This window comes from Syngnathus leptorhynchus, chromosome 10, assembly GCF_054491065.1.
Source record: "Syngnathus leptorhynchus isolate UIUO chromosome 10, UIUO_Slep, whole genome shotgun sequence".
NCBI classification, from domain to species: domain Eukaryota; kingdom Metazoa; phylum Chordata; class Actinopteri; order Syngnathiformes; family Syngnathidae; genus Syngnathus; species Syngnathus leptorhynchus.
In genome coordinates, this window is record NC_141204.1 from 5,679,608 (window position 1) to 5,703,763 (window position 24,156).

General features: G+C 43.1%; 2 protein-coding genes across 11 annotated transcripts in view; one reads left to right on the plus strand and one right to left on the minus strand.

The window, feature by feature from the left end:
- Positions 1–20,515, plus strand: part of LOC147050099 (calcium-activated potassium channel subunit alpha-1a) — a 105,338-nt gene extending 84,823 nt beyond the window's left edge. Inside the window, exons 24-34 of the mRNA XM_085922108.1 lie at positions 5,032–5,158; positions 6,067–6,291; positions 6,498–6,690; positions 9,743–9,856; positions 11,165–11,248; positions 12,546–12,676; positions 13,686–13,880; positions 14,107–14,225; positions 14,306–14,530; positions 16,179–16,207; positions 17,516–20,515. Coding sequence (XP_085778234.1) covers positions 5,032–5,158; positions 6,067–6,291; positions 6,498–6,690; positions 9,743–9,856; positions 11,165–11,248; positions 12,546–12,676; positions 13,686–13,880; positions 14,107–14,225; positions 14,306–14,530; positions 16,179–16,207; positions 17,516–17,667 — 1,594 coding nt within the window. The 3' untranslated portion in view covers positions 17,668–20,515. The remainder of the gene's footprint in view (positions 1–5,031; positions 5,159–6,066; positions 6,292–6,497; positions 6,691–9,742; positions 9,857–11,164; positions 11,249–12,545; positions 12,677–13,685; positions 13,881–14,106; positions 14,226–14,305; positions 14,531–16,178; positions 16,208–17,515) is intronic.
- The window catches only part of lrmda (leucine rich melanocyte differentiation associated), a 266,124-nt gene that overhangs the window by 69,759 nt on the left and 172,209 nt on the right, over positions 1–24,156 (minus strand). For 3 of the 10 annotated variants that reach the window (XR_015067399.1, XR_015067401.1, XR_015067397.1), the window contains 7 exons: positions 22,949–23,034; positions 20,628–20,868; positions 18,003–18,108; positions 17,469–17,511; positions 14,326–16,746; positions 9,724–9,838; positions 7,355–8,809 (listed from right to left, as the gene is read on the minus strand). The gene's annotated coding sequence lies outside the window, so the exon portion shown is untranslated. Of the gene's footprint in view, positions 1–2,300; positions 2,852–7,354; positions 8,810–9,723; positions 9,839–14,325; positions 16,747–17,468; positions 17,512–18,002; positions 18,109–20,627; positions 20,869–22,433; positions 23,035–24,156 lie in introns of those variants that run through there. The other 7 variants (XR_015067400.1, XR_015067398.1, XR_015067405.1 and 4 more) reach the window with 7 other exon arrangements.

Here is a 24,156-nt window from a genome sequence, read left to right on the forward strand (position 1 = left end):
TAGGCTGAAGCTGTTTAGGTTGGCACGCTGTCAGTTGTTAATGACAGAGCTGAAATAATGTTTTTGTCACCAATAAAAAATAAAAAAAAAGTCAGCAAGGAGTCGTTTGAAATGCACGAGCCCCCCTCGGCTGCCTTTAAAGTCCCAGCTGTCACCTCCTCCGGTCAGGTCCACATGTAGTCCTTAAACAATGCTGACACTAATGACACCGGCGGCCAATCAGAAAGACCTGCATAGTTACTTTGCCCCGAGGCTACCTCTCTATTGTGGGAACCCCTGTGAGTAGTATTTCTGCTACTTAACGGCCATATGCGAGCTGCATTGCCACAATCAAATATGAATTCAAATATTACCTTCCTTTTATCCTGTCCTGTGCTATTAAATTGCTCTTAATTGATTTTGAAAGATAAAAGGGGCCAAGGTATTCCTACTACAAGGCAGGGGGTTAGCCTCATGACAGCACAGAAACAAAGAGAGGCCGCGGTGGCGGAGATCTAACAGGACAGGAACATTCATAGCTATGCTGGCTGTGTCTTAATGAGTGTGAGGCGAGAGCCGTGCGGTTTGAGACAAGTTGTCAGTATTTATAAAGTAAAACTATCAAATACACTCTGGACAATCTAATGAGACCCAATATAAACGTCTACATTTACTGTGATAACAATGCTCAGAATCACTGAAAACAAATAGACTGGAATCTCAATTTTGTGCAAAACAGTCAAGCTGAATCATTTGAAATTCAAAGTAACATTCCCATAGTCAATAATATCATTTCAAATAATCATCGAAAGTTACCTTTTGAAGCCTGCAAATGTGCAAGGTGTCATTGGACAAGTTCAGGAAACACTAGTGTAGCATCCTGTTTAAAATCAACTCTTCAAAATAAAACAACATTAGACTACATTTCACACACTTTAGTTGTCAAACTCAGACATTTTTTTTTGTTGACGCTTATCATACTGCATGCTATCATTCAAACATACACATTTTCACCAAATGTGTCACTGCAGCTGAGTAAATAAAGGAATTAATATTACAACTGTGATGGATCATCACCTTTAGGGACACTTGCTGAATACGTTCAAGAAAATCAAAATATAATTTAAAAACATCTCTTCATGATGCAATGAGGCACTGCTTGGGTAAGGTACCACTGTAATCCACGTTTTGTGAAAGTTACACACTACTTAAAAATAAGAATAATTGCCACCACTTTATTTTCCTTATATTTTAGTTAGGACCAAGTTGTTTTGTAGTCTTCCTCCCTGAGGCGGCATCCCTCCCACTGCACTGGCAAATCTATACATATATATATATATATATATTTTATCTTGTGCACTTGTGGGCCTCCCCCTCAGTTCTCTATTAAACAAGCACTTAATAAGCTTGCCAAAACCATTAGGCAAGCACAAGAGTGGTAGCCTTCAGTCAGAGTATCGTGTGTGATGCCCTGTGCTGCTATAAAAACAAGTTTAGCCTGGCAGCTTTCCAACAAAGTTACTTTAGTTTGCCTAAATTTCTGCACTAAAGCCTTTCCTCTTCCTCTCTGGCATTAAAGACGGTCCCCTTTTGCCACGTAATATATGATCTGCCTCTTAGCTTTGATCTTGCAGCGATAATCATTTTGCGCAAGTTACTTTCTCAGTTTGGAAGCGGCTTCAAAGCAGCGTTAAAGTTTTCTCCGCTTTAGGGATGCTTCGGTGTTCTGAAAGCTCTCGGGTACTGCCATGACAGGTCCTCTGTTATAGGTGTAGATGTTTTCTCCGAGACTTAGCCCACAGCACAACATCAAATTACCCATCACAGCCCAGGCAGCCCCCTTTCCCACAGCTGCCCCTGTCAACATATAACAGCATTTATATTAAACAGTTGTGCTTTACGAGGTGGGTTTTATGCACAATGAAAAGTGATTGTTTGAGGTAGCCTTAGGGATGCTTTACTCTACAAGCAAGGAAAGAGGAGGAGTGGTGGCGGGATGCAGCAAGAGAGCCAGCATACGTAGCGAGCGAGCGTGGTTTTTACAGGACTCGCCGCCCGAAGGCCTTTGTAAATAAATAATGATCAACAGATTGGCTGTGGGCTTTTGAAAAGCACGCCTTTGTCAGTTTGCATGATGGGGAAAATTTTCAAAGCCCCTTCGTAGTCTGCCAGGGAGGCATTGGGGGAGCAGCCAAACCATCCCCAGTTTGCGACTGCCGAGTGTTTCGCTGGAATAACTCAAGTGTTTGAAATACATGCTGAAGAATGGGGGGGGGGGGGACTCTGGGGAGGGATGTACTGTAAAGCAAATACTTGTCCTATATAAATTCTTCTCTTGTCAAATTCTGCATTGACCAGCGAGGGCAAAACAATCAAAATAGATTTTCTTCCAAAAGGTTTATTTCTTAGGACAAAAACTATTTCAACTACAATTTATACTCCTTTATTACCAGACAATCGTAATTTAGATCTGCGCTATTCTTTATGGCCCGTCTGAAGATTTATTTGTGGATTAAAGAAACAAAAATAGAATTGGATTAAGCCAGCATTTAATTTTCTTTTTCACCCATTTGAATTTAAAATAGCAATGTAGAAATACATCTCTTCTATTATATTTAAAAATATAACTTCATCATTTGAGTTGACCCGGCCATGTCGCTGTTCTTCATTTCCTGGCAGCCTATCCATGTATCACCTCGCTAATAAGGTGTGCATTGTCAGCACCGCATTAACGCCGTCTTCGCCAACCTTTGTGACGGGCCCGCCAGTGACGCCGCACATCCAAAATGGCAAAAACAGTGTCATCTGGATGCGCTATCCCTTGGGCGTGGCACCGCCGTCTGTTCTGCCTGAGCTTGGTGGAAGGTTCAAGCTGAGGCAGGGAGAAGGCAGAGAGGGGGTGGATGAGGAGGTGTGTGGCGTCAGTGACAGGCTGCCAGTCACGTCGCTGACAGCCGGGTGAAAGATAGCTGTCTTGACACACAGGAAGAGAGCGAGCAAAGGGAGGGAGGGAGGTGCAGCCATGCGGCAGTCAGCGCTGGTGAGGAGGCGAGCGATACCGAGCAGATTGAAGTGACGGCAGCGGCGCGGCAGAGGTTGATTGGCGCAACGTGGGGCTCCCAATGAAAGATTCAGGCTGAATGTAAAAACACTAAATGCTCTCAGTGTTATTATCACCTGCGCTAACTGATAGAGGGAAGCAAAAAGGCGGGTGGCTAATTGACAGCTTTCCCCCATTCTTTTTTTTGCTACTTTTCTGCAACCCAAATGTAGAGTGAAGAAAGCATCGCCTTCAAAGCCTTGTCAGTGAATGTCAGCTCTGATTGAGGATAGACAGAGTGATGATTTGAAAACGATATATGTCAAATTTCAGAGCTGTTTCCCGCCTATATTTTTCAAATGTATCTGTCTTCACGTCACCGTTGAGTTCAATATATTAGACAAATATTGAATTACTTCAACCAGAAAAATACATTAGACATGAATCGTATGTGGGAGATTTTCATTCTCTATTGTTATTGATTTACCTTATAATGCAGAGCAGATGCACACATGCCATTATCCATAATCAATAGTAAAACCGTATCTTATTCGAATAGCACGGTACCCATGCAAAAAACAGTAAAAGGTGTCAACTTCTTTTGCTTGCTGTCAATTAAAAACATTTTGAGCAATGAAAACCTTTGTGCAGATTCAACATAGGTTAGAACCTCAGAAATAAACCAAGAGTTAAACTTGGGCTAAAATGTACATCGAAAACCTAAATACCCTGATTTAAAAAAACTTAATAAAATATATTATTATTTTTATTTTTAGGATTAATATTATTATGATTATTAATATTGCTATTGTGCAGAATAACTGCACTGTTTGTTTCTGCTCTATATCCCGAGTCAGTGTTGTGGATCAAACTGTCTGCATTGCCTTTGTTGCAACGGCAAGAAGACGTCTTGTAGAATAAACGCAAGAGCAGAAGCGGCGTTAAAGTTGGACTGACAGGAACCCTTTCATGGTCAGTGTTACAGTGGATAAAACTCAACGCCCCACTACTGTGGATTAGCCCGCTTGCTTGTGACATGCTGCTGAAACATTCATGGCCGTCAGTTGGGGAGGCGCAATGTGATTGGGCAAACGCTTGAAATATTTAAAGTGGGAGCCTGTTGGCACCTTTTACTGTTTGCACGACGTGGCGTCAGGAGCTGGAAAAAGAGGCTAAAAGCTGGTAATTGGCACTGTGTTGCGTGGCGTGTCAGTCTGTAACGTTCAAGTCTTGCCGCTCTTCGGGCTGCCGCTGCGAGCGAGCGCCTGCGTGTGCCTTTGAGCTTCCTGATGACTTGACATCAAGGAGCAGAAGTAGAAATTGCAATTCCCTCAGAAATTGCATGTCTGTGCTGAGAAAAGCTGTCGCCGAGGCAGAATGGCAACAAAAGAAATGGAGAATCTAACGCTGATTAATAGATCACACATCATCACAGCGTATCATAGCAATTCCCCGACGCCTTGCACGTATGCCCCGAAAGGGTTGTGAACAGCATAGGAAATGAGTGAGGTAAAATTGTACTATTTGTTTTTGCATACCTTCTTTGCCAACAATTTAGTTTTTGCTCCCCAAACATACATCTATTCATTTTTCATACAAAAAATTATGCAATTTGGCTAAAAACCCCTCCCCTTTTTACATGCTTTTATTTAAAAATGCTGACATTTGACAGGCTGTGATGTGTCAATGTTTATTTTGGATTTACACCTCGCCCTCTTTTCATACCTTAGTAGTCAAAACGACATCACGTTCCAAACATTTGATTAATAAAAATGACAACATGATGATAAAACTAAATAGTACAAAACTGGCTCCATCCTCTCCCCTCATCACCATCTTTCACACATCAAGCGTGTACAATTAGGTAAAAGTGTGTGATAAATGTTCATCTATTCCTGCAATATTTTGGGATGTTTAGATTCCATACTCCTGAACAAATTGATTAGATTTATATTATTTCCAAAGAGAAACATGCAAATATAGTGGCTGACTCAATTAATGTTGTTTTACAGTAGACACGACCCTCTTCTAATACCTGCTAATGAACAAATGGAAAACATGGACATGAATGTGAAGAGGTATGACTCCACTGGGATGTTTCACTGGTGCCCATCAAAAGACATCGAAAAAGTCATCCTGGTGAGTGAAACCTGCTTTCTTTACTTTATTCTATCAAAAGAAAAAAATCACTACATTTACAAAAAAATAGAGAAACTAAATGTAAGTATCCTAAGGAGTGGCCCCCCACACACACTTGTGAAGTCATCTAATCACATACTAATATGTACTGACATTTTTTTCTCTGCCTCTCTGCTTCAAGGTGAGTTTACGGTTTTCTTTTTATCTCTGCGTAGAGGTTTAAGTCGTCCACGCATGCGTTTTCTGCAATGTCTATGCAAATGGACAGTTTGCAAGCATTTCGGTGCACCCATTAATCATTTGTGTCCTCAGTATCGCCACGACATTCATTCCGATTTTTTTTTTTTTTAACAGGATTTGCCTTACCTCACGTTGTAGTCAACAATTAATTCCGGCTCCAACTACACTGCATTATTAATAGGAGCCAAAAGAAAATGGGCACATAGAATCCGTTGGACATTTGCCTGTTTTGCTTCACACTGTAGAAAAAAGGACCTCCTCCCGAATAGACTTCGTACTACGTATATTTATGCCGTTAAATAGATGCTGAAGATTTTTATTTGTTTTCTTCTTCAAAACCAAATATCTTTGATTATACTTGTTTTAATAATGCCTAAAGATTTAGAGCAATTTTCTCGCCTACTTGCATGACATTACCCTTTACATTAGCTTCTTGTATTACAGCTTTTTATTCAAGATCCTTCTCACTTCTCACACTTGCCTGAAGTCTCTGAACGGCGTTCATCAGCAACTGACTCTGAGTCAGCTGCTCTTGGTCATTAAGCTGAATATGACATTTTAATGATGTTAAACTTCCACTTTTTCTATTCACAGCACATGTACCAGGCAATTCATCCCCTTATTCTATTTTTTGGGGTTCTCTCTCCCTATCCCTCTTGTGTTTGCAGACTCGAAGTGAAGCCTCCATGACGGTACTGAGTGGCCATGTGGTGGTCTGTATATTTGGAGATGTCACGTCCGCTTTAGTGGGGCTGCGAAACTTGGTGATGCCTTTAAGAGCCAGCAACTTTCATTATCATGAACTCAAGCCCATCGTTTTTGTGGGCTCACTGGACTATCTGCGGCGAGAGTGGGAGACGTTACACAACTTCCCCAAAGTCTCCATCTTGCCTGTGAGTGTGCCCCACTGTCCCAGATGGAACAATAGCTTGTTTAGTCTGGTTTGAGTGATGAAGCAAGTCTTCGGTCCAGGCCTCCAAAATGAAGCTCATAAGTGAAACGTGTTAGCAAGCTTACCACAACACAACACTACTGCTCACTTCTTTAATTAGTTTATCTCTCTCTCTGCCTCTCTCTGTGTTCCCGCCTCACCCCAAAGGGTACGCCATTAAGTCGGGCAGATTTAAGGGCTGTCAACATCAACCTCTGCGACATGTGCGTAATACTGTCAGCCAATCAGAACAATATCGAGGATGCCTCGCTGCAAGATAAAGAATGCATCTTGGCGTCACTCAACATCAAGTCTATGCAGTTTGATGACAGCATTGGGGTCTTGCAGGCTAATTCCCAAGGTAAGAAGCGCCCTCTCAAACTCTGGGTGTACCTCTGCCTTAAGGGGACAGGTTGTGGGAAAAAAAGGGAAGTCAAGGATTTCTTTTTTTTCAAATAGGAATGTGGGGTGACAGTCACTGTGACTATATTTTTAGGCACTTTAAGAATCACACTGTTGAAACACTCAATCCATCAATCAGTTGTGAGTAAAAGGTCCATTTGATGTCTTCCCCATTTTAGTGGGTCAGTCAAGTAAACCAACCAATGGGATGATGTCAAATTGCATCACTACAATGCAGTTGACAAGCACAATGCTTTTTGAGTGGGGTCTATAAACTGGCATTCCGACAGTGTTTACGCCGCGTCATTGTCTAATCATTCCAGTCTTGTTCGCTGGTAATTACAAGCTCCCTGCTAATACTTTTTAATACCAACATGCTGGTGTCATTTTTAATGTTGTTTCCCATGTCTGGCGCTTCGTCTGGAACAGATTGTAGATGTTCACTGACAAACGTGCGATCTGGGCCTCCCATCAGGCCTCATCAACATTAAGCGGCGAATACAAATCACCGGGCGGTGCGACTCAGCTGCCGCTCATTAGTCACAACCAAACAGCAACGACTTCCCGAATGGATGGCGCGGCCGCAAGCATGGTCAATGCCATCCACGTGCATGTAATCCACGCTTTATGATTAGCTTGAAAGACGACGTGGCTCAAGCTGGAGACTATTTAGTGCTACTGTTGTAAGTACAAATCAAAGCGGAAGGGTTTTAGTGCCGAGCACTTGCACATGTTTTAGGAGAATGCCAATGCTGTTATTCCTGCAGCCTTGAGTGACTGATGCGCTGTCAATGGCCGTGCGGCTGGGTAACAATAAGAAGAGGTAAATCAGCGAAGCGACCGCTCTGGGGAGCGCTATTCACAGGAAGCCACCCCAATATGGAAAACCCACTTGCCCGTGTCTTCTCCCAGGGTCGATGGATGGCACCCATTGTTATCAATAATTGGGTCTTATATCAAACACTCATTTTGGTGAAAAATACTTCACTTTAGAGAACACTACCGCAGTGCTCTCATGCATACATCAGGAAATACACACATAGCCAGACACTTGTGTTGGATCATAGTAACGCTTTGGGGGGTTCCTTCCTCCCAGCGACGCTCCCATCTACGCACCGTCTGCGGAATTGAAAACAAGAAGGCGCAAATGAATAAGTAAACAAGCGCTTTCCTGGGGGAGAGCTTCTCACGGCGGCTGTAGCCTGTAGTCAACCGCAGAGCATCGCCGTGCCCGGGGGGCTACAGCGGTGAGGGGTGGGGGCTACCTAACCCAGATCTCGCTTGACTGTTGCAACATCCTGCCAAACACTTGAAGGTAGCACTAGCCTCGAGGAGATGTTGTGTGTTAAAAACACAATCACTTCATTGACAGCTCGGCAGGTGGATACGGTGAAGCTGGAATTTATTTGGGGAGGTTGCTATTTTTCACTCAATGAAGGAGTACGAAGTCGCCCATCACAATAACTTTCTTGTCATCGTTCCATTTCATACAGACGGTTGAAAAGAAACATTGCAGGAGTGTGAAGTTTCACACCAGAGACTCAATCCTCTAACTTTTGGTGTTGAAAGCAAGTTTTAGGCCAAAATTCTCAAATTTTGGAATGCTGTGTCATTTTGAGAATGGTGCAGATGTGTGGTGATACAAAAACATTATTTGAGAGTCTGCCGATTTGTTGCTTTGACTTGCAAGCAGTGAGCACTGTATGGTAGGCAATGCTTATGAGCAAATGATATTGAACAAAAATGGTGCAGCAACACATTTAGACATTCAACATAACTACTCACGGTGAAGATGTGACTTCTGTGCACATGCATCCAATTGTTGCCGCTTTGTCGGATTCTGTTTAAAAGGCAATGGGTGACTTGTTGGCTTCATGCAACTTTCGTGGCAGTTGCAGTGCTGTGTGTATGATATTTTCTATGACAGATAATGCACAAGATAGAAGTAATTTCACCATTTCTAGTGTCGAAGAGGTTTGTAACAGCTTTTAAAAGCAGCAGCAGCAGCAGCAGCATCAGGCTGTTGTCTTTTTCTCTCACTGACAATGACTCGCTGCGGTAGTCAACAGCTGCAAAGTCTTCAAACCGATGGAAAAGAGAGAATAAAAGTTGACTGCAGAAAAGTGATAACATCATCCTTTTGTCCTTCATAGACAAAAGTCAACATGATGATTTAGAATGTCAATCCAAGTGTGATAATTAGAGTAACAAGATTTATGATTAGTGGTGCCGCACCGTCGACTATGTGGGTCTTTTCTCTTTTGTAACGTAAGTGTCTCATTGAGTGTCTTGTCAGGGAAGACACGCACAGTGATAAAACGGTGACCTGAATGTATTGTATATTTCCTGGCTGGTGGCATTTTCGCTGTAGTCAGCACTAAATGATGGATGTCAAAACACGGCTGATGCATTATGCATCTTGCATTACCAATTTAAGGTGTTTACTTGTCACTTTGAGGCAAAGGAAAAATGTCAAGTCAAGCGCATTTGCGTCGCTGTCACTTGCCGTCGCGATCCACGGCATTTTCCATAAAAGGTTTTCTGGTATCCACTTCGCCAACTTTTATTGTTACAAAATGAGCGATATGTAAAATTGATGCTGGGCTGCTGATGGAGGGCCATGAATGCTAAATATGTCCTAGCTGACCCTTAAAAGCACCACATCCATACTGTTGCACTTTTTTTTTTTTAGGTTGCTTGTCATTGTTGTGAAGTTTGAAAGATGCCAAACAACTTCATGCTTAGCTGACATGTACTCTGTGTAATACGTTCATCTATGTTTTACCATGTTTGCTCTACAGTGGTATCTTCAAAGTTGACATGATGTTAGTTGACCTTTCGTTTTTAATACAAAATTGTGTAATGTCACTTCATTAAATAAAATTTTAAAGGTTATGTGCTGTGAAGTTTTGCACTGTATAATTAAACAAAACCCAAATGAAACTGCAATTAAAAAATTGTTTCAACTCCAAATTGATGATTCTTCACTGACCTTTTCGAATTATATGCAGGTTTCACGCCTCCTGGAATGGACAGGTCATCTCCAGACAGCAGTCCAGTACATGGCTTTGTGCGTCAGGCTTCCGTCACCACCGGCTCCAACATCCCTATCATCACAGAATTAGGTAAAACTTCACCTCCAGTGCAAATGCCAACAAATCATTGTCACTGTCCAACAAAAAGTGTGAAAGCCAATTTTTGTGAGTTTATTCTTTTTATCTGAAACACAGCGAATAATACTTACATTGTGTTTTAGATGAAAATGAAAGCATGAAAATTTGGCGTTCCATGTTTTTCATTGGACTGTAACGTGAAAAAATTATTGGCAAACACATTTTGCTGGTTGACTGGATTAAAGTCAAATGTAAAAACAAAAAATTTGCAATTGCAATGCAATTTTAATACCTTTAATACCTCCACATATTGATTCTAAGCGACACATGTTTTTACTTTCTTACGTTCCACTTCCCGTTCTATTGTTGTCATCACATTTTTCCCTTCTATGGTGGCCAACATAAAATATCATCCTGCTACCAAAAGTTCCAACTCACGATCAAATGGAATTTTGGTCCACTTGTGTGTTGTGGTTTGCTTCATTTAACACTAACGTGTGTACGTGTCAATTGTTAACTCTTGCAGTGCTAATTTAACAGTACGGACTAACTCTACCGTGAGTGATTCAGACTCTTTTTTTTTTTTAAAGGACCGCCACCACATCCTCTGCAATTTGTCCACTAATGCACAAGAGCAACTCAGCCTGACGGGAGGGAATGGAAAGGGGGGTTAGAAAAGAGAGCGAAAAGCGGGTGAAAACTGCCTTGGTTGCAAAATGGGTCCATTTATTAATAACAATGGCAGTGGCTGTATTCCCAACGGTGCTGGGGACTCATGAAACTTTCAGATCTCCGAGGGGTCTTGGGAAGCACCAGAGACTGCTTGTTCTGTCTCCCCTGACCCAATTAGGGAGCAATGGAGCATGAGAGCAAGCTAAGAGAAGGCCAGCAAGAAAAAGGAGCTGTAGCTAATGTTACTTGTAACTGGGCCGGCCATTACCTGCAGAGAGGTTCGCCCATTTGACCGCACACGTGAGCGCCATTCTACCCGCGTCAGCATCGCCCACTCCCCCGCTAGACACTCTCATGCAGTGAAACGTAGCATCGCCCCTCAGGAAATAAAGAAGCTCTGAGATATTCTTTAATTAAAGAGTCGACAGGAAAAGACACTTTATTAGGTACACTTGGACTATCAAGTTCCTCTTGTTGCGCCCTTTGGTGCACTTTTGGTACTTAAAATCCTACCTGCTCTATATTGGGACGCCGGCCGGCCATTAGGATGGGAGACAGTGAGATGTCTTTTATTCGGTCTTGTGCAAAGTGTTTCAATTCAATAACGACGTCATCTCTCTCCTCTCTGCACTGCCTCGTTGCCATTAGATAAGCCGGGCAAACCACTGCCATCGCTTTCACTCAGTCAGGAAAAAAAAAGTGGGACCAACATACAAATGATAACAGAGCTGGGTAAGATGAGACTTTGTCCTCCGCTAGCCGTCTGCCCGCCCGCCCGTCCGTCCATCGCCTCATCAGCTTGTCCTGATTTATCTGGCTGCAGTCAAGGCCCACGCTGCTCCCATGGCTTCACTTTCAACACATTCTTATTCTTCCTTCTTGTTGAAATTGACTGTCTTGTTCGGCGCCCTTTCTTTTTAATGATTTTTTTGCTTTTGTTTTTTAGGTTTTTTTTCATCCCGCCCTCCAGTTGTGTTCACTAAGGCCTTTGATCATATTCACTCTGTCCTTGTGGCTGTTTTCATAGCAACACCTCTCATCCCTCCTCCTCCCACGCTCACATGTCCAACCCCCCCCCCCCCCCCCCCCTCCAATTCACGTCTTTGGCCCGGGCCTGTTTGCATCAGACTCTTGTCTCTTTGACTGACATCCCCAGCACTCAGGGAGCCTGCAACAAAATCAGATTTCAAAATAAAAAGCAAACTAAAGCTCAAACTGTCTTCCTTAGCTCTAGTGTGATGCTTGTTTTTAGACTCTTCACTCATTGCAGGTATTGAACCACTGTACTGGGGAGAAAACTGATTGTTTGTTACAATTATTGTTGTTATTGTTATCAAACGTGTGATGACAACATTCATTTTCAGGGTTCAGGTAAATGTGTGAGGAGTGATGATGTGACAGAACATCTATCAGCTCAAGAAAACTAGCATGACATTTGGTGTGCATGGATTTTGGACGTTATGAAGGCCATTGTTGAAGTCTCGTATAAAAAAATGTCATTAGGATTTATTGGCAGTTATATTATTTTTCCATTTCATCCTTACAATAAATATATTGTGTGTGTTTGCTTTAAATCATATATACTAGTACAATGCAGTGGACTTCTACAATGGTTATGACACCAGGCAATATGTCACATCTTGATTTTTGAAATCAATTTACTGCATGATTATTTTCACAGGTTCACCATTCATACATTGATTGGTAATGATAGAATTACTGCAGAGTGAGTGAAATTACAGTATACTCACAATTATACTGTATGTGTGACAACTTAACTGTATATAATTTGATGTAAATTGTAAAATCACATACATTTTAGTGAATTTTACTGTATTTAATTGAAACTGCAACTTAATTATAATTGCTTTATTCCTTGATAAGCTGGGACACAGCACATGATTCTGCTTAAAATAAATCATGTGGTGTCCATTTTGATTTCCTGCCCCAGAAGAGGCCAGCTAAAAAAATTGTCTTCATGTCTTCACTGCATGTTGCGGCTAACTCTGCTGCTTTTGCGTCCTCCCAGTCAACGACTCAAACGTTCAATTTCTGGACCAAGACGACGATGACGACCCCGACACTGAGCTGTACCTTACTCAGCCCTTTGCTTGTGGCACCGCCTTCGCCATCAGCGTCCTCGACTCCCTGATGAGCGCTGTGAGTAGGAATCCTACTGTATCTAGGGTTAATTCTGTTTGTTTTATAAGTGGGGGAATTCACAATTTTCTGTTTGGGGAAGCGAGAATACGCTACTGTGCAGAGCTTCACGTTTCAGTGACTGCACCAAGAAGCTGGAGCGGGGTACTGGTACATTGATCCGACACATCTGCCAGCTTCACTGACATCAAAGCCAGATAGTTGACATGGCTCCTCATTTGAAGTAGTCTGAATTCAACTTAGAGTCTTTTAATGAAGCAAGTATGGAATGTTAGCGTAATGGCACTGACACCAGCTCGACTTTAACAGGCCTCGCGAACGTTCTTTCATCTCCTGACAATGCCACCATCGCATCAAAGATCAGGGGGGAAAAAAAAGAGGCAAGCGGGGAGAAAATATAACCTTCAACACCTCGTTTTTTTCCCCCACTCTTGGCCAAGTGTGTTTTTCCACTCGGTGTCGTGATGGCTTCATTCCAGCGGCTCGCTTAGTGAGCGAGGGGTTAGAGAAGCTGTGCGGAGGCGAGCCGAGGGAGTCGAGTGGGCATCAGCTGTAGCGTGGCGGCGGTCAGAGGTGAAGGCGGCTAATGGACAGTGCTCATCCATCATGAGGCTCCGCAGGCCTGTCAGGGGCCCGCCGAGAGGAGCTGCCACTCTCAGCTTCGCCTGCCGACTGACACCGACTGTCTTTGTACGCCGCCAAAAGCGGCACGTGATCGGCTTGACGGACAGGAGACGCTGACGCCCGCAGAGTGCAGTCAAGTCCCATGTTTGTGAAGGCAGAGTGCTGTTGGACTCAAGCGCTAAATCACAATACATCCTGCAGGGTGATGGAGGGTATTTTTTTTTACCTTCATGATTGCAGATATTGAATACTGAATATTTGAAATTGCAGGTGTTTTTCATTGGGTTTTTCATTGGGAATTTTGGGAGTTTCTCCGAACGGCCGATCTATTTCCCATCACATCTGAAACGTCTAAGTTGTGTAACCTCCTCCGTCTTCTCCCCAGACGTATTTCAATGACAACATCCTCACACTGATCAGGACGCTGGTCACCGGAGGAGCCACGCCAGAGCTGGAGGCCCTTCTAGCCGAGGAGAACGCTCTGCGTGGAGGCTACAGCACGCCGCAGACACTGGCCAACAGAGACAGGTGTCGCGTCGCCCAGCTCGCCCTCTACGATGGGCCCTTCGCTGACTTGGGGGTAAGAGGTTGTTTAAGCGGAGATGACACATTTTGGCACTAGCCGGCAGCGCGCGTTTCCATGCCGCCGCTAGTCGCCGTTCTAATCCAATGTGAACACCAGCGATCACGCAAAGCAGCTTCTCGTGGAAGCGGGACGCTTTTCGACACGACTGATTGTATTTATGGTGTAAAGATGATGTCGTGTTGTGTGACCATTCAAACGTGCCTTTGTGTGTTCTCACCAGGATGGCGGCTGCTATGGGGATTTATTCTGCAAAGCACTGAAAACGTACAACATGCTGTGTTTTGGAATCTACAGATTAAGAGATGCTCATCTAAGTACAACAAGCCAGTGTACAAAACGGTAAAATTTAAGGCCCAAACCGTTGTCGGCCATTTTGACATTTGTTAAGCGTGAATCAAACATTCCTGTCGTCTGTGCAGATATGTGATCACCAACCCACCGTATGAGTTCGAGCTGGTGCCCACAGACTTGATCTTCTGCCTCATGCAGTTCGACCACAACGCGGGCCAGTCCCGAACCAGCTTGTCCCACTCGTCCCACTCCTCTCATTCCTCCAGCAAGAAGAGCTCGTCCGTTCACTCCGTCACAGCCTCCAACCGGCAGAACCGCAGCAGTAAAACCCGGGAAGCTCGCGACAAACAAAAGTATGTGCCCTTAACAGAACATCCAGTGCATGCAAGCTCAATGTTTTATATGTGTGATTTTTGTGTGTTTGTGTGTGAGCGTGTAGTGAGTTTTCTAGCCTGTTGTGTTCCGCTTCCTTGCTTATGCTTTTCTGCCATAGTCATATCCACTGTATCATCACAACATTCCATTAACTCACAAATTTACTGTTGTTCGGGGAACCCTGGCTGGAAAGTAGCTGAAAAGTGCAGAACTACACTCACATTGATGGTTGTTAATCAACCTGTTGTATTGTTGTCTTGTCCTTTCGTGACTATTTAGTAGTAATCACAAGATAATTATCTTTTTCTTTTATGAGGCATTGTACTCCCTGCGAAGTTTATGGCCCAGTCTAAATTTGGGGATGATTTGAAAAGTGGAGACTGGATCCAAGGTCAAACGAGCTACATGTTAAAACATATTTTATTTGCACTTGATTGGACTTGTGTTTATTTCACTAAGTATTTCCTGTACTAAGAGAGGGAGCTTTAAGAATCACTGATCAGTCCATGTTTCTTATGTAGTTTCTATCAAAGACGTTTCTAATAACGTGAAAAGTCCAACACTAACCACATTCATTGACCCGTAGAATCTTTAATATTTATTATTACTGCACACCAAAACATTTTTAACACACCATTTCGTTGTTAGTCAAATAAGTATCAAAAATCGTGCTTACTGGTGTTTGTCATTTACAATTACCAGGATTCCTCACTGTGCCCGGACAGTGATTACTTCGCGGGGACTACATGATATCACTTGCCTGTTTTCTTGTTTACTTGCCAAATGTTTGGTATTTGTGCAAGTTTAAATGAGGGAAAAAAACAAAAGTAGATAAATATCATCGCTCATGAGCTGTGTTTGACATTTGTTGTTCAAGATGCTTCACTGCATGTTAGCAGACACTTCCTGTTTTGTTTTACGAGATAAGCCGACTGTTGCCATTAAATTACATTCAGGGCCACATTGAAAGAAAAATCAAAATAATAAATAATACAATAATATAATTCTTTTTTTTTAGACTAAGGGGGAAACATATTTTTGCGGAAGACAAAAAAAACGAATCTCAAAAAAATAAAGCTTTACATAATCATTTCTTAATTTGGTCAAAAAGGTGCTTTATTTTTTAGAATAAAATATTTCCAAAACTCCAAGATAAAATATTGGCACATTTTTGGAAATTAACTCATAATTTTATGGACATGAAAAGATAATAAAATATGGACATATTTTTGCAAATTGATGTACCTTTCATTATTATCTTTATTTTAGCTATTTTAAAGTCAGAATCTTACAAGAATAAAGTTATCAATTATAAAATGTGATTTTTGTTTGTTTCCCCTTTCCATAAAAGTAATATTATTATGATTTTTTTTCTCGTTTCTATTTAGTGTGGCCCTGGTACTCCTAGTAAGTTAAAGTATCATTGTACAACTGTGATACAGTTGTGGAAAGCATGCAGATAATTCAGCTGCATTGTAAACGTAATTGTACTCATTTCTAAGCTCTGGTAAACCCTTAAAGTGAGCGTGTATGATGTGACTTTAGTGGTTTGTCCCTTGTGTATTTGCTGTGTAGACTGTAAATATTCACTCACTTACCGTAGCTTGCTCGCCTCTCTCTCTGAAGTGCAACAAGGATGAATAGAATGGGCCCAGGTATGCAAGTTAACGATTCTGCATGACTTGGCAACCTTGACGTTAGATCATAACCGCGTCCTCTGCGGACGTCGTTATGATGCGGGCGGGGCGTTTGCTTTTATTTACGACCTTCACTTGGATACATGCCTCACTTTCAGTTTTGCTTGAAAGCAAACACTGCTGCCGTGCCTTCCTCCTCCCGCTCCTCCTCATTCTCACCACCCAAGCCCATCTCTGCAATGCATGACGTTGACAAACTTCCTTTCTTTTGGTTCGTCTATGTATGAACTCTCCCTGCTATCGTGGCTTTGTTGTGCCATCTATCTTATCATTCCCGTTCCACTTTAAGATGTTTTGCGATGTGTGAGAAGGCTGTGTGTTTGCGCATCTTACCTCTCTGTTGCTAGCAGACGACTTGTAGTGCCATTTGGGCGAATGACGCATGTAGGTCACGTTGATTCAAATCCTCCTAAAACAGCTTTTACTTTTGTTGGGGAGGGGGTTGCGGCCAGCTTCGAGCCATCGGTCACACTGAGAAAGTAGGAGGCATGACCGATCTGAAATTGGAGGAGATGTGAGTCGTATGAGTCTCTCTCCTCCTAAACCAGCACACCTGATGTGCTGCTTTGAGGCGACAAGTCCGCCGTATCCAAAGTGACGAGACGGCAGACATTCTGCCCCACCGCGGGCGCCACGCCACACATCAAATGTACCGCATGTGGCCGCAAAAGCCTGGCGACCTACGTGAAGCCCACACAGATGAATCGCCACACATGGACACACACATAGTGTTCCAAATAACAAAAAGTTGAAGTTAAATTTTTTCAAGTGACTTGGGAGATTGTCTACAAACTCAAGAAACAACTCCCTCTTAAACATTTAAATCTTGTTAACATATTTCCTCAAATTGACAGTAATTACCCAAAGAGGAAGGGGAGGTTCTTGTGATAACCCTGCCCAGCCGGAAAAATAGATCAGCCGATTGGGGAAATACATTTTTCCAAAATTTCCAATGGCCACCACACACCCTTGTTACCAACAGCAATTGCTTCGGATCAGGACAACACACTTTTTTAAGGTCGGGATAAATATTGACTCTGCGTTAGCATGGGACACATATGTCACCAAAAATTATTGTAAAGAGATTAGGTATCAGACTGGTTCAGTAATATTTTTGGATATATCTTATAGTTCTCACGGTTTTGATGCTGACCACAATATCCATCCCTTCAAATGAGGCTGTTTGCATTGATACAAAGTGAATCTTCTTCCATCTTACCTCTGGTCTCTCTGTGTCTTTGTCGCCTCGTTTGTCCTTGTCTCTAGAAAAGAAATGGTTTACAGATGAACCGGACAACGCCTACCCGCGTAACATTCAGATCAAGCCCATGAGCACTCACATGGCCAACCAAGTCAACCAGTACAAATCCACAAGTAGTCTGATTCCCCCCATCCGAGAAGTCGAAGACGAATGCTGAACCGCTTTTAACGTTTTGGCTCGCTCGCTCAGCAGACGTCTTGGAGTCATGATGACGACGATGATGACAATAAGAACTGGACAGGAAACCAAACTGGCCCTGCTATGTGTATACCTTTAATGTTACTTCCATGCTCTTTGGACATTGTTTTATTTATTGATGTATCAATAGAGATGTACATAATGACAATCAAATAACGCATTGTACAGTCCCCCACCTCCCCCAGAGCACTTTTTGGGAATTATTATTTGAAGGTTCGAAGAGAGCGAGCAAGAGAGAGAGAAAAAGTACTTCCTGTAACGCTTTGCAATAGTTGACTAAGGGTGACAGCTTACTGGAGGACGAGGCTCGCATCATTGCCCCAAAGATCCCACTGGATGCGACTCTTCCAGCCAGCCGGGCTCACGGTTCTCCATCTTGTGTACTTCTGTTCTATTTGCACTAAAAAAAAAAGAAGAAGAAATGATAACACAGTGATGTTAATGAGGAGCTGTGTTTTCAGAGGACAGACTATGAAGGGGGCTATCATGCAAATCATTTCATCCGGAGGGTCGTCTAAATGAAGAAACAGCCAAGTAGCCTCGGAAGGTCGATGCGTTGCATCCCAACCCGGGACCCGACCATGTTTGAGCAAAAAAAGCAGCAGCAGCAGCAGCTTTTGGGATCACAAAAATAAGTTGAGAAAAATAATTGCCACGTATCGCGTAAGAGTGGGTGCCAACCGGGTCCTCCTCTGACCTACTAGAGACTGCCTGGCACGGGGTTGGCACGGGGGCGCTCGGATGTTCTCCGTCGCCAATCCCAGATGTCGACCGCCTCGATTAAATAAAAAACGACTCTCAGGAGTGAAGCTGCTTTGCGCTGTGCTGCTCAAGGAAAAGCTCAAACCTGGTTGGGCGGCGATGCAACGGCTCATGGTTTTTCCATTTCCCAAAACATACGGCCTTCACAATAGAGGCAAAAAAACCAGACGAGTACATATCATTCGTTTCTGCCCCGCCCGACATCTATGCTTTTATCAAAAGAGTATTTTTTTAACTCACTAACGACACCATCTTCAGCCTGGCAGCTCGCCTCTGCAGAAGCTGAAACTGAAGCTTACCCGGACGAATAAGCTCAACAAAGCACCCTTAGCTACAAACATGTGGACTGAACGAATGGTTTAAGAGTAATAGATCTAAATATATATCTACTAGACAATAACAATAATAGATGATAGCGTCGCTTCCTCCAACTGAACGACCTTATGTGTTTGACCTAAATTAGGTCCCAAGACGAAAGAAAGTGCACACTATTGCAAAGTGTGACCACGTCGGTTGTTTTGTGTGTGCCTGTGTATGTTTTTTTTTTTTGTGTTAATTTCTTTGGTTGATTTGGCAAAATACAATTTAAAAGAAAGAGAGAAATTGTTGCCGCGTCTCTCGTCTATAGGCTGTAAACGAAGTCATACGTGGAAAAGAACATGATATTGTGCTGTCGGTGTTTGTGTAAATTCAAGCCCATCTACCTATACGGTATAGACGCTTGTTACTTTTATCGGAGCTAAAAAGCACGCCAGGAAAAGCTTTAATGTCCGTCTATTGGGTGTGGTGCAACTATACTGAAGCCTCATGCACATTGTCCTGAAGTGAACTTTGAACTGTGATCACATCGTCGTCACACTTGTAGCAAATAGATTTCACAGAGAACAAAAAAAAAAAGAATATTCCGAAATTGGATTCCTATTTGATCATAGGAGCAACATGGAATCAAGATGGCAAGCTTGCACCAATGTGGTTATCTGAGAGAACATCCTTAATTTTCCTGCGTTTTATGACCCCCATCTTCACACAGCGTTTACATTCCATTTAGGGGGCGTCTTTTTGTTTACAGATGTTTTTTTTGTTTTGTTTTTTCTTCTGAGGTTCTTAAATATAATCACAATATCACAGGCTTTATGCTGCAAACTGAATTACTACACCGATTAATGCAATATTTGTCTGAATTTTTGTTGATTGTGAGGCTTTTTATTTTTGCAATGCATCTCCTTGTCAGGCATCTGGTCTATGTTTCTCAATGTGGTTTCTTTTTATGTTTGTTTTTGAAGTGCCATGAAGAGTTGTAGTTGAGCATCCTTCAGTCATTCAGGGACACGAGCTCGCTTTTGTTTTTTTAAATTTGTTCATTTTCCACTGTGACGTTATCTTGCACCGGTGTGGAGAACATCCAAATCGTCTGCGCCTCCATGCCGGTGCAGTGCCAGGCAGCGCTCAAAGGTCAAGAGGAGGGCCCGGGTCAAGCCCAACTGTTCGCGACAAGTGGCATTAGACATGCCTAGACATTAGGCGGATTTTGTAGGTATTAGTTACAGTACAGATGACTGAACGATGCACACAGTGTCCACTTAAGCAATCGTCTCTGGCGCGTCATGTGACTGTACATTGCACTTCATGAGTTGATCTATTTTTGCTGTAAAGGAATGGTTAGAATAACTTATTTGCTGGGAGTTGTACTAGCTCTAATATATCACACATACAGAGACTGGAGTTGGGTCTCAAGTCTTAAGTAATGCATTGAAAATTGCATTTTTGTTGTTGTTGTTCTTTTCATCATTTAAAGGAGGATTTCAGGCATCACGTTGTCGTCGCCGTCCACCGCAGCAAATCGGGAGTTTGACAAAGCAGTCTATTTGTTTTGGATGTGGTCTAGACATGATGGATTATTTTGATGGTGCTGAGTTGATCTACCTGACTCTGTCAAATATAATCTGCTGATAAATATACTGTCTTGTACAAAATGTTTGTACATAGATTGTACATGGTTTCTTTTTGTATTTTTCTCAAATTAAAATGGATGTATTTGTGTTCTAAACCGGAAAAAAACAGACTTTTCTGTTCTTTCAATTCCAGCTTCAAATATAAAATGGAAAAACACTTGTCACAAATGATGTTTTAAATGTCAAATGTAAGTTTGGGCATTACCATCAAAGCCATGTTGTCCACCCTCTTGAACCTGTTCACACAGATCCACGTCAGAGGAGAATGGAGGTTGCTCCTGCATGGCATCGTTCTTATCGGCCAGGAACTGTCAGATGCTCAGGGCGTTGTGACCAAATGTGTTGAAGCATGTCAGCTCTTGTCACATACTCAAAGAAGTAAGTCGTAGTATCTTTTTGTGTGGGCCTCTGGCAAGAACGAGGAATGCGATCAACTTGATCTTTGACTTTGTATAGAAAAGCATAAGGGAAAAGAAAGAGCTCAGGTCACATGACATACTTGAATACATTGAAGGAGGAAAATGGGTTTGAAATATATCTGACACACCAGTCCTGAAACCTTTCTGACATACCTCGCACCCCGTAGTTCATGTCGACCACGCCCCTACCCACGTTGATGCTAATGTTTCATCCCGTGATGGCCTTCATAATATGTGTAAAGTATGTAATAATGATAGCATACATAACTATGTCCATACTTGTATTGTACGTTCTGGCTTACAGGATTATGAATTCCTATGCCGGTGTGGTATGTGTTTATAAAGGTCAGAGAAATGTCAGTGTACAGCTTCACACAGACTCCCCTAAAATGACAGGTGCTGATAAATTGCACTGTCTGACCTTGACTGTAAAATATCATCGGCTTACACCACCAAGCCCCAAGCTGCAGGAAGGACAACGCAGGGGCTCCTTGGTGACCCCTCGCTCCGAGCCACCACCAATACAGACGGTGTTGCGGCATTAGTCTTGATTTACGTATAGTGACATGTTATTAGCTGCTCCGTCACTTTCAGCTGTCAACTCTGTCAGTCAGCGAGTATCCACTGTAATGTCCAGGAATAAAATGGGGGGGGGGGGGGGGGGTGGCAGGGATCAGGCCGTGCATCAGCAGGCTGTTTAGCACGAGATGTCGCACGTGCATTAGCTTTACATATGATGAAGCATCAGAACATTTTGTTTCTTTGGAGCTTTTAATAAGAAAGAGACAGAAAAACAGGGCTCAGGAGTTTGCTCCTAGAATGTCAGCAGGGTCAAGTAGTAGTTAAAATATCTACCTACAGTTCTGAGGTCAACTGTGTTATGTGGAGTTTGTTAGCTCTGCCGATCGACCTGATGAATTCACTGGTTGGATAGGAGCTAAATGTATATAAGATAAACATTAAAGATTGGATTCACCTTGCTGTAAGGTGCCTGGAGATGAAGTGCAGCACGCAAGGTGTCACCCATGTCAAGGCTACTCGTTCATCGCCGGGAGTTCTTCAAACGTCACCAGCAGCACCAATTTGGAGGTGTTATGATGACTTGCCCCCCCCCCCCCTCACATCAAGAGTCTCCATCTCATGAGCAATTTCACACTCTGCCGTCAAAGAGGCAGTCGGTGGCGGGAGGATGTAAACGCCAGCCGGCTTGGCATCTGTCCTCATTTCTCTTTCTAATGTGCAAACACGGTTAGCCCCAGGTGAGCGTGCTCGGGGGGTCGAGGGGCTTGGCACGCGTCCCCTCGCCAGACGCATCCTCAAAAGTGGACAAGGTGACGAGGGTGCGGCAGCAGTCACAACACAAGGTGGAGGTGTTTGATGAAGACATTGAAAGGTGTGAGGAAAAAAAATAGGAAAAAAAATGTAGACCACCCAAGTGTGTTATTAATGACATCATCTATTAATCGACTTCAACGCAACTTTAATCACTTGTACGTGTATGAAATATTTGTGTGGCTTCTTTTTGTGCCCAGAGCTTTCAGGCAGTGGGAACTGATGGCTTGTTAGTGAAGCCTCTTAACACACACACACACACACACACACACACACACACACACACACACACACACACACACACACACACACACACACACACACACACACACACACACACACACACACACACACACACACACACACACACACACATACATACACTCAAAGCCTCTGTGAGATGCTTTCAAAATGATTAATTTACAATAAAGTGGCTCAGGGTGTGCGCATGCAGGCAGAACTGATGCCGATCGATCTCTCTGAAATTGATTGATCAGCCGCTTAGCTCGGCCGTGTTTTTACCGCGCGGGTTGAGCGAGAGATTCCAACCCCTCCCTCTATCATAAAGAGACGTCCAAATGCCCCCTCGGCGACTCCTTTCATTGCACGGGTGACGGCAGCAAAAAACAAGCCGCCGTATCACAATATGAACCATAAAAATGCAATCATACGCCGAGAAATACTGCATAAACATTTACGATTGTGTACTTCATTCTGCTATCAACGTGTCCTTCTGTGACTTGGAGATAGTGCGCCTTTAAAAGTAATGACTTACCTGCTCTGTGCGAGGGGGGGGGGTGAGGTTGAGGAACACTGGGCCTTATCATGGTGTCACATTGAGGCTTCCCCTGAAGGAGGTCGCTGAAATAACAAATGGCAGCGGTTTCATGTAAACAAATAGCAAGTTCTCAGCCATACGTAAAAAAGACGACATCAGCAACCTTTGCCTGTTTGCGCATGCTTGAGATGACCATCGTACATAATTTAAAACGAGAGCCTCGATTGCAAAGAGAGTGCAGGACGACGCTGCACGTTTGTGTGACCTCTGCTAGGCAACACAAAGTTCTCCAGTCAGTAGCAAGCTGCAAAATAAGCTATTATTTCAATAATTGCCAATAACGCCCTCTCGGTCCTTATTAACAATTTTACACGTTCGGGCATAGCCGCGGGATGTCACAGCGCCAGTAAAGTTTAATGTGAAATTCTTGCCCCCCCAAAAAAAATATATATATCTGGAGAGGTGTTATTGTCTTCCGCAGGATGCGTCGTGGTCATATGGTGGTCTTTAACACAGGACACACATTTATTTCAAAACACACCGTGTCTATCCTACTCTAAACCCAAACTTCGGATTTATGAAGTGTATTCAGATATATGGCAATTCAGTATAAACTGTCAAATTGGGTAATCAATTAGAAGCTGTGGTACAAACTGTCAGTCACTCCATTCATCCAATCCATAACATAAACGTGCAGTATTTGGACATCGCTTATAACCACTGACTTGTCATATTCAAGCATGTGTGAAAAGTCTGACCAAACAGCTACACCTTAAAATGTGTCAATATATTGTATCTTTGCACGCGTGTGTGACAAGCAGCGGTCCGAAGACACCAAGGCCCGCCAATCAGCCGTGATCATCGTTTCCATGACGATGAGGCATGCCGGGCACATGAGCCGTGGCCCAGATAAACAGTGATCCTTTAGCAAAACAAGGAGGTCATTACAACAGCTTGTCAAATCAATGCCCACTGTGTCCAACTTGATTAAGACGTCTCCGCTCAGCTCCGACACGCTCCGTCAATAGTGGCAAGGAGGAGGTGTGAGGCTTGGTCGTGGGTGTCTGTGTGTGTATGCGTGCGTGCGCACACGCCTCAGATGATTGGAGTGAAATAGCCATCAGTCAGGGAGGCGAGGTGGACTAATGATTCCCTGTGCTGCCTATTAGAAGTACATGACAAGTCAATCCTGCTCACAAAAAGAC